Raw genomic sequence first — 17315 nt, forward strand, 5'->3', positions numbered from 1 at the left:
TCCTTTACACGAGTTTCCGCAGTCATGGTGCTAACTGTTCTCCTTTACACGAGTTTCCGCAGTCATGGTGCTAACTGTTCTCCTTTACATGAGTTTCCACGGTCATGGTGTCTCTTCACAGCAATGAAACACTAAGACAGCAACTATTATGAAAGAAACCAGGCCATGAACTTAAAAGAGAGCAAGGATGGGTACCTAGGATGGTTGGAGGGAGGAAATGGAATGGGGGAATGATGCAATTATATTACAATCTCATAAATAAAAAATTAAAAATTCAGATTAAGACTAGATTATTAAGGTAGTATATACACTTTATGTAATTTCAAGAATTATTGAAAACACTACAATAGACGGGCTGAGTAGTGGCTCAGTGGTTAAGAGCACTGGCATTTGCTCTTGCAGAGGACCCAGGCTCTGTTCCCAGTGCCTACATAGTGGCCTAAGGTCACCTGTAACTCTAGTTCCAGGGTACCTGACAGGCATCTGAGGGTACCAGGCACATATATAGTGATCATACATGCAATGCAAGCAAAAACTCAAACACATAAAATAAAAATGAATGCATCAGCCAAATAACAAAACCCTCACCATAACAGAAATGCGGTTCATATAGGGAACTGTTGTATCTTTAAGGTTTAATACTACTTTAAAACGCAAAGATTATCTTGTATTGTTTCTCAAGTGTCATAGTCTCTCATCAACAACATGTACTTAAAACGTTTAGAAGGATGGTGACACTGAATTGTACAACTGGAGAAGATGGCTGAGGACAGAAGGAGCGTTCCTGTCCCTGCGTAGCTCTTCCTTTTCTTTGTAGGTGCGATTCAGTAGTGAGCCTCTAGCTCTAACTCTAGCTCAGGCCTGCCTCCTGCACAACAGAGCTGTAATGACCAGTGCTGGGCTATATCTCGAAATACGGCAACTTTAATAAAAGATACATGAAGGACTTGGAAAACAGTCCACTTATTTTGAACAGATGTTTCTGTTTTCCCCAGGTAACAAAGATCGAGGCCTTAAAATATTGCTAAATGATAATGATAACACTGACATACTTTTGAAAAAATAGTGTCTTCTAGTCGGTAAAATCTTCATGAGTTTTACAAAACTGGGTGTAAGAGGTGCCCTCCTCTAGGGAAAAGCGAGAGACTGAAAACACGCTGTCCTTAGACACTTACAGATTCTTTCCTGCCCATGGTTTTGCTGTGTGAACGGGAACGTGCGATGTTGCTGAAAAAGGAATCCTTTTTAGTAGCGGATGGAGGTGGAGAGCCAGTGGATTCTCTTCCCCCAGGCAAACTCTCGATGCTTGGAGATGAACTGATGGTTTTCGAATTTTGCCCTGTAAGAAAATTAAATGGCAATAATTAAACACCAGATTGTCACTAAGTCATTGGCTATTAACTCACTTTAATAAATCGTGATTAGCTAGGAAGTCACTTTCTCACAATGTTAACATAAAGGTGCTATTTTTAAAACAATGAAGTACCAGTATAGTTTCCTATATGTAATGTATTCTGCATAGTCCAGGCATGTTTTAAAAGAAAACCTAACGAGATTCTAATTTTCTGTGATGAAGGGTTAATTTTAAGTAGCTGAAATTTCTTTCAGCAGTTAGATGACTCCGTAACGGAGGATGCAGAAGCTACCATACTATATATGAATACAATGCAAAACTGTAATTCTTTCAGCAAAAGTTTTCAAAGTGCTTCTATTTTGGGAAAGCTATATGGCAACCCCAAGCCTACCATAGAATCTTGAAGTGCGCTCAAGGGCTGTTTCATAGTGCCTTTCCCTAGGTCTGTGCCCTGACTTGAGTGATGGCATCGGGGATCCTCAGCCTCCACATGGCCATCCATCTTGTCTCCTGGATGACTAGGTACAAAAGGCACTACTGAGTTAGAGTTGGACTAGCAGTTATTTACCTGAGTCTTCTGTCCCTGACCTTAGAGCAGCCGGCTGCCTCTGCAGCTTCCTTTGTATCAGGTACCAGGGATACACAGTGGGTGTCACCTGGAGGCAAGGGGTGAATGGCAAGCCAAGAGAAGCAAAGATGCTCTCCCTCCCCAGATCTATTCAGGTGATCTATTCAGGTTTAAATGGAATGCATGCCCTTCCACAGGTGGTTCCCATAGGGTGCATGGCAGCAGGAACTCCCCATCTCCACCCAGAGGTTTCCCCCCACAGGAATCTTCTCTCCGTCTGTGCTCTGCTTTGACACCACCCCCTTTGCCCAATCCTTGTCCTTTTGCATAACGGTTTTCCCCACAAGCTTTTTTTGTTTCTAATTCCACCTCAACAACTGTAATGAGCAATACTGTAATTTTGTTGTGCCCAGAGTTCACGGGAAACCCAGACAAGCCCAAGCATTGCAAAGTCTGCTGCAACTCACAAGTCTTTTATTTTCAAGTTCAAACTTGGTTCACCTACCTAGCACTCACTGTGTGAATGCTGACAATGAACCCTGAGTCCAGAAAACATTGGGTTTATATACATAGGAATAGTATGAATATTCACAGGAAAGGTGAGTGGAGGGTGGAACAGTACTGAAGTGGGAGGGGGGTTAATGGGTGTCTGTTCAAGGACTAATTTTATGGTCAGTCCTGTCTGTGACCTGACCTCTGTTTACCTTTTACTTTTTCCATGGTCTCCCTTGAGTTTGTTATTTTTCTAAGGTCTCAAGGACAGGCACCTGGAGAGTTATCAGGAGGAGTGTTGGGTGTTGGTTTTTGGAGACACAGAGGCAGTGCCATTCTAACACTAGGGGAGGGTGAGGGGCCACTGAAGGAGGACTCAGCACAGAAACCAGCTGTCTGCATATCAATTGTGCTTGCGTGTGTGTGTGTGTGTGTGTGTGTGTGTGTGTGTGTGTGTGTGTGGGTGTGTGGGTGTTGAGGGGAGTAAGGATGGGAGCCTCTGGTGGAGGGGCGTGCAGGGGAACACAGAGGCAAACTGTCTGTACACAACACCGAAGTGTCTCTAGTATCAGTAAATTGGGGGTTACAATTTCAAGTTCAGTACAAGGTCCTCTGAGCTAGAAAAGGGCAGAGAAAACAGGTTCTCTTAGCCCTAGAAGCATCGTATACTGGCTTTAGGCAAAACAGGAACATTCTGCCCTACCTAACCCTGGCCTTCCCTCCTTTTTACTTCCTCGACTCCTATCTACTTCAGGACTTTAGGCTGGGTTAGTCACTGGGTTATTTGTTTATGGCAAAACCCCATAGACGAGGATCTATCTGGAAGGAAAAAGATTCAGGGAACCATCTATTAATTTTATTTTAAAAATCATAACCAACAACATCTAGACACATCCATAGTATATCAGACTAAATGTGAAAAGTTACCTTCTAAGAAATAACTTTGTTTATATGTTATGACATATGTTCATATATCATAACATATGCATTTTTCATTTTAACATGTGCAATTCAGTGTTTTTTGAGTACCAGGAAACCAGCTGAGCAAACTCCAAACTCTGCACCCCCATGTCTGATGTCAAAGTGGTCTTCAGATCTCCAACTCCTTTTTCATCTTTGTTGAATGCAACAGACTTCTTTCTCTGGGGCTGGTTCCACTCCTTGTTAGCAGTTTTCTTCAGCAGATATCCTATGGCTCTGGTATCTTGAAAATCTTGGAGTCTCCAAGGCAACTTCAGTGTTACAGCTTTTTGTTTCAATGTCTGGGATCCACATATGATCTTATGGGCCCCACTATCTTATGGGCTGATGTCACTTCTCCAACTCTACCCTCTGTAGCACTCTAAGCTCAGATTGATCTACTCCACTATTGCTGCTGTTCTTGGTGATCATCTCATGATACTGGGATCATCAATACACTGGGGTCTCCTGCTGCAATTAGGCTTCACCAATAGCCTCTCATAGGCTCTCTTCATGGTGCCCAGTCTCAACTCCTTTTCATGACCCCTTCAGTCCTGGGCCACCAACTGCAACTGAGGCTGTAATTTCACCAATGGCCTTTCATGGCCTCTCACAGTGCCCCAGCTACTCTTCATGACCTCTTCATGCCTTCAAAACCAGTACCATCTGGGTGACTCTTGCATATTACCAAATACAGCTGCAGCATGAGGCACAACTTTGGCTATCTCTGGAACATAGCTTTTTTATTTTTATTTTATTTTATTTTATTTTATTTTTGTGCTCTCAGAAAACACTTCCCAAAAGGTTTCACCTCAGTGATGTTGGTCTCTTCTTAAGCACTGCTAATTTCTTAGTTCCAGATAATCAGCATCAATTGTCCCAGTAGTCCCTACTATTCTTGACTCTAAAACCAGAGCCACATAACCAAAGATGCTAAGTTCTGCTGCTTGATGGGGCAAAACATGGCCCCTTGTTCTATTATATTACCACCAGCTTTATTTTCCAACTCCTTTACTGTCTAAGCTTGGCTGTCCTGGAACTTGTTCTGTAGATTGACCTTGAACTCAGAGATCAGCATGGCTCTTTCTCCTGTAATGCTGGGATTAAAGGTTTGTACTACCATGCCTAGATTTAAGCTTTTCTTCACCTAGCTCTGTTCAAGGCTGTCCTTGAAGTCAGATCTGCTTGCCTTTGCTCCCTGGGATTAAAGGCCTGTTCTGCCAAACCTGGACCTAAACTTTGCACAGTGGGAGCTTGACCCTTAATTCAATTTAATATCCTTGAACACAGGATCCAGCTCCATTTCACTTCCTGGAGTCCCTTTAATAGTTGAACCATATATTTTCTTTCTCAGCTTGCTACTCTTGTTTCAAATGCTCTTTATGAGACTTAACCAGAGAACAAAGTCTATGAGGGGCATTTCTCAGACTTCCTTTCCCAATGAAATTAATCTAAGTCTCTTCCCTTTAGCCTCAGGCAGACTTCAGACAAGGGCAAAGGCAGCTACATTCTTTACCAAAAGACCACAAAACCAGTCTCTAGGCCACACACTGAAGTTCTTCTCCACTGAAACCTCTTGGGCCAGGTCTGCACAGTTCCAACCACTTATAGCAACAAAGTCTTCCACATTCCTACAAGGGTGGCTCATTAAGCACCACTTAAAACAAACCATGGCTTTCCAAACCCAAAGCCCCCAAATCCACATTCTTCCAAACAAAAACATGGTCAGGCCCATCACAGCTATACCCCAGTCCCCGGTAACAACTGCTGTTAGGGTTTTTTTTTTTTTTTTTTTTGCTGTGAACAGACTCCATGACCAAGGTAACTCTTACAAGGAGAACATTTAATTGGGGCTGGCTTGCAGGTTCAGAGGTTCAGTTCATTATCATCATGCATGCATGTCTTGAGCCTTTCCTGGACAAAAACACAATGCTGCTCATACCTGTGGCCTTCCAGAATATGTTGGAACTTTTGAGAGCCCGTTCTTGACATCCTATTCATAAATTTAAGTCATTTTTGGATTTTGACCTCTGACCTTCTTATTAATCTCTCAGCCAGCGTCTATTGGTTTCTAACTGGTACTGTAGCTGGGCAGCTGCATTGGTTATGGATTTCAAGCAACTGTTTTCCCCAGGTACCTTATGATATGGTCTCGCATAAAGCACCTGGTCACCTGGAGATAAGCTGCATGAATTAGATAGGGCCTTTTGGAAGACTTGTTGACTGATTAAACAGTGATAATTCACTTGTGGGACCATGATTTTTAGGATCCTCCACATCCACTCTGTTCTTGTAAAAGCTTTGAGGGTGCTCGTTTTTAAGGCTACTATAGAGGTGGGTGGAATGTTACAAGTTACACAGCTACAAAGATCTCTGCTAGGAGAGTCAGCCTTTTTCCTGAATAAAGGCTTTTCTGATTGTTATAAACCTTTTCTTAAATTTCAGGGATCTGGAAAAGTTGATTTTGATTTTTTGGGGCTGCTTTTAGAGAGAAATTCTTTCAGAAGTCTTAGTGTCCCAAAAGCTGTCCTCTGTGGCTTGCTTCTGGGCTTGTCTTGAAAGTCTGCCTATCTTACATATAAAGCCCACCTTACAAACTGGAAGAAAGAGTTTGAAGCGGCAATGACAAGATACTTTTTATTCGTTTAGTTATTACACATGGCTTCCTGCAGTTCTTTGAAGACATTTATACAGTAAAGTCTGCTGGGGAAGCTTTTTCAGAGACAGTCTTTCTACTGTTTTAACTACATTTGAGTATAGCTTATTCTCTTCTAATCCTTGGTCTTTATAAAGATAACAGTACACATTCATCTAACATAAACCAATAATTTGAAAGAGATACACTTTATATGATAAAAGTGTACTGACATATTTACATTTTGTGTTAACTATAATTAAACCCAATTTTAACAGTAAATTTCTTAAAATTGAACCTTAAGATGATTAAGGGTTCCTTTTTTTGAGGGCTGGGGTTGAGACAGGGTTTCTCTGTGTATCCCTGGTTGTCCTCGAACTCAGAAATCCACCTGCCTCTGCCTCCCGAGTGCTGGAAGGGTTCATTTTTAAATGTCCTACATAAAGGGAAACCTGTTATAAAGATTTTAAATGGCGACTATCTGCTTAAGTGGCAGTATGTTGGGGAAAAGGTTTGTGTATTTGTTTGTTTTTTTGTGTTTGTTGTTATTGTTTTAAACTGTAAATATCTATTAATAAAGACTATTTTGTATCAAAGAAAATATAGATAACAGTAACCAGCATTTTAGAAAGTTGCTATTTCACACGAACTGACTAACTGACTGACTGACTGACTGACTGACTGACTGACGAACAAACTGGAAAAGCCTGGTGATGATGGCACATGTCCTTAATCTCAGCACTTGGAGGCAGATGCCAGAGGACCTCTGTCATTTCAAGGCCAGCCTGCCTTCAAAGTGAGTTCCAGGACAGCCAGGGCTGCTACACAGAGAAATCTTGTTTCCAAAAGACCATACAGACATGCAACACAGACACACACAGACACACGCAGACACATACAGAGGGAAAGGAGCCATTTCTATAAAGTAGATTTATATGAATGCAACACCTAACTCTGTATGTGCATTTTATTTTATTTACAATTTGTTTGTTTTTATTCACTTGTGACAATGCCTGGCTCCGAGACAGTGCTTGTGCTGTAGCTCTGGGCAGTCTGGCGCTTACATAGTTCATTCTGGCCTCAAACTTGTGGCAGTGCTCCTGCCTCAGCTTCCTAAGTGCTGAAATTATAGCATATGCTACCGTGTTCTACTATAAGCACATTTTAAATGTAGATAAGCGATTCCAAATTGTCTTCTTCTAGACTTTTAAAAGTTTAAAAGCCACTGAGAGTTTTTAATGCCTATCATTTTTGCAGAGATTGGACATATTTTGCACACATGTTAGACTATGTATCATCACATAGAGCTATATACATTTACCTATTCATATCTATTGATCTGCTTAACAGCATGATGGGTAGACTTTACTGTCCTTTTTGAAGTCTTTTGGTAACTAGTAAGGGTGAGTATATTTTAAGGTGTTTTTAATAGTATATGAAGCTTTTATGTGAATTATTTCTATTTATTTTGCCTTGTAAAACTGATTAAAAATGTTCTCCTAAAATTCTGGAAATTGTCGAGAGAGAGAGAGAGAGAGAGAGAGAGAGAGAGAGAGAGGCACATAGTTGAGTATGTGTGTGTGTTTTCTTTGTATAGTTCCTATCCTCATGTCCTGCTTAGGAAGATGTTTCCTAACTGTAGATGACTATGGGACATAGTTTATGCATTTACTATGAAGGCTCGGTTTTCCGTTTTCCTTTATGACTTGCTCATTGCTCTTCTGCTACTTAAGCAGCTTTTACGGCTTTGGAAAGGCTGGAAGATAAAGTGCAAACATTCGGGATGCTTGATCAACTCTGACTGAATATACTTTCAAAAGCCCATCAAACAGAAGATAAATTTAAGAGCTCAAAGCATTTTATTCAGAGCCTATCACAAAATAAAATAATAAAAAAGGGATCTACCTTTGGTAAATCTCTCTAATGGAATTTATGTGTACCATCAAAGTTTGGATCACCTGCCTCTTGAGACCTTTGAGGGGGTATCTTTTTTCTTTTATTGTTGTCATTGCTTTTTCCAGACAGGCAAACAGCCCTGGCTGTTTTAGAACTCACCATGTAACCCAGGCTGGCTGCCTGTTTCTGACTCCTGAGTGCTGGGATGAAAGGCAAGCACAGCCGGGGGAGTGGCTTTTTACAGGCTGGATGGCAATGACTCTGATTTTTCTGTCTGCTCCTCTGTGAAGACTCTGTCTTTCTGCCTGAGGGCTGCATCCTTCCTTAAACAGGAAAGCACACCATTGTTATGGCGCTCACAATCATGTCCGCTTCCTTGACTCCCAGGAGCTAGGACTGTGCAACCACTATGGCAGGAGAGGCTGCAGGTCTGAGTAAGGCAGGGTTTCGTGGATAGGGTATTTTGGGCTGTCACTTCTGGGCAGTCTAACCATGAGTCCTAAAAGTAAATGAGGAAGGGAGAGGAGCAACTCAGAGACTTCACAGTTTCTCGGCTGGTATCTGAAGAAAATGAGAAGCAGGAGCTTAAGTGGGCCTTGACCTGGTGCTTCGTATACTGAAAAAACTAGAGTAGGAGCTAGAGAGAAGACATCTTTCAGAATCCGGCAACGGTCACTGGTTGACAGCAGGCAAGAGAATGGGCCTCCATTTTCTTGTAGTTACAGGAGTTGAATTGACCACTATTGCAGATGCAGAAAGAGACAGACTCCTCTGGAGCTCCTGACCCCAGGGAGTTCTCCCACTGAGACCTGTGCAAGACTCTGACCTATACAATCACCAGACAGTACAGAGGGATTCTAAATCACTAGATCTGGTAATTCTTTGTCACCCCAAGAAAACTGTCCAAAGTTCCAACTTACAAAGTTACCTGTTATAATTAAACAATCCAACTCACCTTCTGTATTTTTTTGTTTGTTTGTTTGTTTGTTTGTTTTGTTTTTTCGAGACAGGGTTTCTCTATGTAGCCCTGGTTGTTCTGGAACTCACTCTGTAGACCAAGCTGGCCTTGAACTCAGAAATCCGCCTGCCTCTGCCTCCCAAGTACTGGGATTAAAGGCATGCGCCACCACCACCCAGCTACCTTCTGTACCTTTAGTTCTACAATTGTTATTTTGTATATTCTAGGATTTTCTTTTACTCATACATGGTCAGATTTATTGAAGATAGAATTACTTCACTGTTTTATAAGATTTATTTTTAATTGTGTGTGTGTGTCCACGCGTGCATGTGCACCTGTCTTGGTCGTGCACATGAATAAAGGTGCCCCAAGAAGACAGAGACATTGGATCCCCTGGTGCTAGAGATATAGGCGGTTGGAGCTGCCTTACTTGTGCGCTGGGAGTCAAACCAGGGTCCCCTGCAAGAGCAGTCCATCCTCTTAGCCACAGAGCCATCTCTGCAGCCCGCTTCAGTACTTTGACCAGAACAGTGTTTTGCTTTCACTGACACAATCTGGTCTCTCCGTATGGCCAATCTCACCCTGTACTTCCCTTGTGCTCCTTTTGATGATCTTTCCTACCTTTTGAACTGTGCAGATAATTTATTTTACTATCTTACTTGTTAATAATTACATTTCTTCTAAGTATTTTATCTTTTAGGTCGGTATTTGGCATTTTCTGAAGAAGGCATTATCACTCCTCGTTTCCTTACCAATTCATCTAGAAGAATAATCCTCCTTCTCTAAGTGGTGAAGTATATATGTTTAAGAGGTACTCGAGAATGGAGAGAGGGAACAAGACTGGAAAGAAACTATGTCTACAAACGTGGACTGACTGATTAGAACTTCATGATGTGGAGAGGTGATAATGTTGCAGGACCAGATGTGAGGAGGCTGGAATGTTGCAAGTGCAGAGCTTAGTTATAATTTACCTTGGGTGTCCTTAGCTTCATAAACAGCCATTCTCTATGTCAGACCTAACATCCTTGGACTAACAGATACAAGCCTCTTAGAATAACTTAAAACCCAGTTCCTACTAAACAAAACATAAGGTCAGACAGCAGCTGCGGCTGACGGTTGAGATCTCTCCACTTTGCCATAGCCACCTACCTAATGTTTCCACCAGTGTATCTACAGCAGCTGCGGCTGACGGTTGAGATCTCTCCACTTTGCCATAACCACCTACCTAATGTTTCCACCAGTGTATCTGAAAAGCACTTGATTTATGGTTTGCTTTGTTCTCTTTCTATGAAAACTCCATGAAACTGGATGTATCCAGGGATGCATTGGAACATGGAATTTGAGGTAACTTAAAAGTCTGTGTTCCCAGGCTGTGATTGTTCCTATTTGGATCCAGAGTAAACTTTCTCTTATTCTTCTTGAGGTAGGTTTTTTTTTTTTTTTTTTTTTTTTTTTTTTTTTTTTTTTTATCAACAAGAGGAAAGTGAACCTGCTGGCAGGCCTGAATTCTTACATGTACCAATGTCTAATTTACCATTTCATTTAATCCTAATTCAAAACAACTGTTGTGTAAAAAAAACTTTAACAATAAACAAATAAATAACCAACAAAATCCCACATGTTAAATTTTTATTGCTTGATAGCCCTCTTCTACACAAACCTTCTTGTTTCCTTTCTGGAAACCTTTAGTTTCCATCTCAAGCAAGTTCTTCCAAGTTCCCTGAGGGGCCTCTAGGGATGGGCATGCTGTATTTTCATTCTGCCTGTTAACTGTTTTCAATCTCCATGCCAGTACATTCCTTTAGCTCTGGGAAATTTTCCTTATTGCTCTTTTTTGATTATTAACTCTACTTCTGTTCTCTAGACTCTCAATACTTGACATTATAGTTCAAAATCATAGTTAATCCAAATTCCAGATAGGATAATTTAAATTTTATTATACCCTTAGAACACGTTAGTATTTGTGGATTATTATAGCTTATTTTCTTCCAAAATGGAAGAGTTGTGAACAGTTATATCTATCAGATTTTGTAAAATGTTGCCTTGGATACTTTCAGAAAGAAGGCACATGGTGGGCATTGCATAATCATATATATCTAATTCATTTATAAAGAATATGTGACATATAAGTAAATTTTATTATAATCCATTGGGACTTTGTTCCAATTAAAAGAAATTATAACACTATCAAAGAACAAAATCGTATTAACCTATCCCATTTTGTATCAATCAATGATTTCCATGAATAAATGATAATCAGAATAAGAAATGTTGTGTTTCTAGATCTCAAATGTGTGAGAGGAGCACTGTGCATCTTTCTCCTACCTTTCCTGTACTCACACTGCCTAGGGTTGCCTACCTGAGTAATAAGTCATCAAAAAGAGGAACAAGATATTGAACAGACATTGTGACTATAATTGGACCGTGCCGTTGATAACCATCCAATTGATGGATTGGATCAATCATGGATTGATTCCATTCAATCCTAACCACTCAATGAAGAGCTCAATAGAAGACAAGATTGGGACTCAAGAAGATTAATTCATTAGCTCAAGGACCTGTGGTATGTGTGTTTGTGTGTGTTAGCATAAGTCAAACAGATTTGTTCAAGCTTAAAAACTATACCAAAATAAATAATTACATTCTGAATCCTGGATGTGGCATTAAACTTCTGTATATAATGTTTTATTTTCCTCCTTAACTATGTAAACTAGCTTGATAATATTTTTGTTATTGTGGAAACACCAACACTTAGAAAGCAGTCTTTGTACGAAGTTCCCTGCAGAGATCTTCTGACAACCTTTTCTTCCAGAACAGTGTTGCCTTGAGCTGAAGAGTTTTCAGAAGGAATGTTAGCACTGGCATGGCCTGCTAGGGTAAATTCGCAGCCCTCATTCAACTGAGGGCTAGGTATTCTCAGGATGTAGGCATGTAGGATGTAGGCATAAGCTATGCCTACATAGGTATTCTCAGGATGTAGGCATAAGCTATGCAGTGTTCTAGGGCTGTATGGACCAGTGTACTATATTAGATATGAAGCAGACTGCTATGGTGCTCTGAAATCCAGGCTATGTTCTGCTTATTGAGGGGATCTCCTAGAATTGGCTATGTATGCAGAGGAAGTGTTCTGTTCTAACTTCACATAAAGGCATTATTGGGATCAGACACAACCATGTCTGGATATATTCTACCCTTTTTTCATTCCCCTTTCCTTTCAACACACAAAGCAAATGGCTGTGTCCCTTGGACTCTAGGACGATGGAAGTTATTTGTCAAGCATCTCTTAGGAGCCTCTGCTGGCAAATGTCTTGGAAGGAAGGTGAGAATGAAGAAATAGTATTATGCTCCTGTAATGTCCTACAGATAATATTTTTGTGGTTTTCTTTCCTCAAAAAACACCCAATGAGATGAACAGGAGCTACAGTGAGTGAGTCGAGGGAAACAGTAGCTTATCTAGTTCAGGGGATGCAGATCATCTCCTGTTCCCTCTACCCCAGGTTCATCTCATGGTGGCTGGAACATCCAAGAAGGCAGGGACACTGGGGAACCCTGGCGCCAACAAAACAGTGTGCCCTGCAGGAGGCACATTGGCTTGTTCCATAATTACTGTTGAATACAAAATCTTGATAAAAGAAAAATGATGGAGAGTATTTTAATATAGATAGGATTAGTTTATTATATGCATATGAATATTTTAAATTAAGCCAAGCATGATATGAGGTTTAATTACTATTGTATTATTCTCATTTTAGCTTAAATTTGAATGAAAGAATCTTGAATTCTAAACTTCCATGTAACATAAATATTCTCATTATAATGTATTTCACCTAAAAGGTGCAAAGAAAAAGATTAATGATGTAATCTTAAATATTTATGTCTTAAAATCCCACGGGAAGTACTGAAAATGGATAAGCTTTTACTTCTTAAGCTAAACTAATGGGTAATATTAAAAGGCTAGCTTTTGACTGTAAACTGTTATGACTCACTATTTATGGTGGTTACATTGTACACTGGTTAAATCATATGGCAATAATTTTAATATGAAGGCAATACTTAAAATATTTCAAAAACAGGTCGTGAAAAAGACAAGTGGTAATTTTTTAGGTGGAATATGGGTAGTCAAAGCACGAAAACAAATCTTACAACAAATTTGTGAGATATTGTTACAAACAATTCATCCAGTAACAGAAGTCCTTCCTTGTGTCAGCCACCCTACAGAACATAACGTTGCAAACGACCTCAAACATAGGTTGAATCATATTTGGCAAAGAAAAAGATTTTTCACTGTGAACAGAAAATCCACAAGGCCTGATGCCACCAAAGTAGGACCTGAGAGGGAACTTTTGTTTTACACAACAGTGCCACTTAGTGGCCAAACTATGGTAGTGGACCAGTGTGCTGAATGGAGAGTAGGGCCAGTTTGGGAGAGAGTTGTGACAGTGTAAGTGGCCAGTATGGGGTGGGGCAGTATATGCCAACAAATGAGAGAAGAGGGAGGGAGGGAGGGAGGGAGGGAGAGAGAGAGACAGAGAGACAGACAGACAGAGAGAGAGAGAGAGAGAGAGAGAGAGACAGAGAGACAGAGGATGGATAAATAGATGACAGACAGGTGATTAGACAGATGATAGACAGGGAGGTGGCAACTGTACCTTGGAGGTCAGTTAGAGCCTGGACAGGAACAGAAACCTGAGCATCGCTTCCTGTAACTACGTCGCCTAGATTTCATAAGAAAAAATAATTAGATATGATAAAGGAAAATGGACAACCTTTTGCCTTTCATACTCAATATTATAATATTTTATCGAATTATTAAAATTTATAGAACAGAAAATACAGTGAAAGCTTAGATAAACATCTGACGTGTTTTTAAAGTAAGCAATTTCTTTAAAAGGATGTTTCCAGTGGAGAGTTTGTGTGTGTTTTTACTAAGGAAATGCTCACAAGTTCCTACTGTGTGCACTGGAAACCTCAGTATAAAAGTATAAAAGGCTTCTCTGAGCAGATTTTTATGGCATTACAAATATTAGCATGTTTTAAATATATCTTCTAAAAAGACTTATTCATACGGAAGTTATATAACACTTATTAACAGGCATAATTTTTCAAAACTGATTTCTTCCAATGTAAAAAAAAATTTTTTAAACTAAACTTTAAAGGAAATTTATAGGAAAGACCTAAGCAAGCTCTAATTTCATGTTACCCAGTGAAAATATTTCAAACTTACCACATGTATTTTCAAATGCATCTGTGAACTACATCCCTTTATTATAGGCAATTATTAAATTGAAACCATAGTAAATGCTTATAATAAAGCAGTATTTAAAAAAAAAAAAAGAACCAGATGGGCATATAGAAAAGAAAACAGAGCTGGGAGAGCAGGTCTTAGTGATCCAGAAGGAAGAGCAGGAGAGGAGAGGCCACCAAGAGTGGGTACCCAGACACTGATGTCCCTCCAGCTCTTCTGTTTCTGGGGCAGCAGTGTTCAACAATTACCAGTCACAGCCGTCAGAATAACCCCTAGAGACAGCAATGTCTGAAGGCTATTTTGTGGTTATTAAATAAAAAAAAGCAAGTCTTTTAAAAGTCACCAGGTTTCCTGTGTACAGTCTATGACTTCGTAGGCTTGCTTCTTCTTCAGCTTTTATATAATATATGCATATAACAACTATATATTCATTTTACTAATATATATATAAAGTACTAATTAATATGCTATAAAATAATATGATTAACATATATAATAATATACAGGATTACACACACACATTTTAGTAAAAGTCAATTTTTAAACGAGATAGCATCCCTCAGTGTTCTGGCCACTTAATGCACTCTGATTTGTAGCATGGTCACACTGTGTCATTACAGCATTTCTATCAACTAACAGAACAGAGAAATGTTCTCCTATAATCAAAATAAAATTGTGAAAAGAACCACATCCCACAGAAATGCTTTGGGTAGAAATAAAATGGTCACAACCCAAGTTTTCATAATAACATTTACTAAATTGATAAATGGTAGGCTGAATTCTGAACATTGCTATATAGATTTCTCATTTTAATATCTAAGGTAATTATTACCAAGAAGATAAGGGAACAGCAGCTCTGCTGATTTTCTTTTCCTCAGTGGACACATAAAGTCCACCATGAACGTTAAGTTACACATGCATGCATCCGGGTGACAGAACCTCCCCTTAGAAATACAAACCACTGTAACCTAGGAACCGCAAACCGTCTTTGCNAACAACCTTCGAACTTTCCCTCAGAGTCCCCTGAGAAGGAGGGCTCTGAGGGAAAGTGGAGGGCTCTCTAGAACAGGAGCCTGCAGGCAGGCTGCTGTGGCTGGAGCTGTCAGTGAGGACACAGGGTCTGCAAGAATCCAGCACCAAGGGCAGAGTTGGAGGCACTCTCTTTATTCAATATCAAGTGAAGGATGCATCTGTCCTTGTGAGCAGCACAGGGTTCCTGAGCCCGCAGGTCCCCAGGCATCAGCTCAGAGAGCTTGCTTAGGTGTGAAAGCCAGCTTGCTTAGGTTTCTCAGCGCTTGAGGATGGTTTAGGCTTTACAGTAAGGGAGGAGGATCATAAAGTAAGAGGCTCCAGCTCTATGGACGGCTCTTTTTTACTTTATTCAACCTTTTATGTATGTAGGAACACTAGCAGGAATTCTTGTTGTTAATATAAGTTTTTGTTGTTATTTTTTTNGGGGGGAGGGTGTTGGTGGGAGTTCACATGAGAAGAATGAACCAGAAACAAACTAGAAGAGCTATAAAACAACAAACAAGGGCAATTTCTTTTAGGATAGGGATCAGTTTCAGAATGCTCTGTGATGCTCAGGCTCCACTGTGGTGCTCAAGTGCTCCGCTGCCTCCTTATAACTGGGGAATCAGTCTTNAGCGATTGTTCCATCTTCATGCGCTTCCTTTCTCACTTACTGTGNTATTAATACTTGACATTTCCTCAGAGATACAACTTTATATTCTATAGTCATTTGGCTTGGTTTCTCAGAAAATTTAAACTAAAGCATTAAGAGATTCTCTGACTCATTTGCCTGCCATCAGTTAGAATTACAACAGACTAAAGCTTGTTATCAAAGCAATATTGAAATCATATTTGTTTAGAACAATAAAACAGTACAATTAAGAGATATATAAAATAACATTCATTTCCATTCTGGAAGTGGGCATGTCTCCTGGCATTAAAATACATTTCAACATGTTAATGACTTGATGTCTCCTTTTCTTTAAATCATGTGTGACAGTCTACATTAAAAAGAGAAGAATGTAATTTTAAATGAGATATTCTCATAAAAGGTAAACAGAATACACTAATAAACCTTAAATACTAATTATATAAATCCTAATATTTCATATAGACAAAGTAATATAAGAACTAAAACCATGATGACAGCAATGGAAGGTTTCATATGCACAGGCATGTGAACATCTGTGCATGGCTTTCCAGATGCACATGCATGTGCACATAAGTTCATGACATATTAACTGGCATCACCAGGGACTAAACTCCAATTTATATGCCAATATGTAAAATCTTTACAATAATTTTATATGTAACATACTTAAGCAAAGCATACGAATGTAGTTTTGTTTGTGCTGACATCACCATTGATATGGACACCACTAAATCCTGAATGCTGCTATTACTGTAGGTATTCCTGTAAGGCAGGAACCAAGACTTAGGTGGGATGTTTGCTGTGACTGAATGTCTACAACTGCTATGCTTTCTGTGCAGTTTTTGCCATCATGTTGCTATTTCTTACTTCCAATGTATGGCTAATAGTCCCACCAGTAAAAAGAAATGTGTTTGTTTCCCATTTTCTATAGAAAAGAAGTGTGGAGGCTCTAAGTAAGAATGTGAAGGCTCTCTGTGGATAAAGTGCTTTAGGGAGGTGGCCCTGTGGGCAGGCCCTGATCAAGCTAGGACAGCGAGAGCGCTCAGAACAGCAGCCTCCATCATCTCACAGGCTTTTATACGTGGAACCAGTTATCATTTAGTGTATGGACTTGAATGCTCATCTTGCTTAGCTTCTTTTTTCTCCCTAAAGATTCAGTTTGTATTCCTTAGCCATGACACATGTGGGTGAGATGAGAGACCACAAACTTTCCTCTAAACCATGACACACTGCGAACTGCTGTGACTAGTATAGCCCATGTTACTGGGCCTTTCCATCTCAGACTCTTCTGAAAGAGGTCAAGACTCAAGCGTTTGTTCTGAAGCTATCAGAGAATACAGGCAGCTGATGAGTTCTATGCTGGGACTGTACATACCATCGTACAAGATGGGCATGTATATAACAAAATATAAATCACACTGAGATACAAATGCTGAAGAATACGTTGTCAAATACCTCATAAAATATAATCAATAGGAACACCATATCAAATCTCTAACTTAAAAAGGACCACATACAACAGATTTTTTAAAAAAATAAGATTT

At 39.8% G+C, this 17315-nt stretch overlaps 1 protein-coding gene across 3 annotated transcripts in view; it reads right to left on the minus strand.

The window, feature by feature from the left end:
• Positions 1–17315, minus strand: part of Tbc1d5 (TBC1 domain family member 5) — a 463147-nt gene that overhangs the window by 56457 nt on the left and 389375 nt on the right. For 2 of the 3 annotated variants that reach the window (XM_021186156.2, XM_029471255.1), the window contains exons 18-19: positions 13513–13578; positions 1176–1339 (exon numbers count right to left, since the gene is read on the minus strand). In XM_021186156.2, coding sequence (XP_021041815.1) covers positions 1176–1339; positions 13513–13578 — 230 coding nt within the window. The remainder of the gene's footprint in view (positions 1–1175; positions 1340–13512; positions 13579–17315) is intronic. The other variant, XM_021186155.2, reaches the window with a different exon arrangement.

This window comes from Mus caroli, chromosome 17, assembly GCF_900094665.2.
Source record: "Mus caroli chromosome 17, CAROLI_EIJ_v1.1, whole genome shotgun sequence".
NCBI lineage: Eukaryota > Metazoa > Chordata > Mammalia > Rodentia > Muridae > Mus > Mus caroli.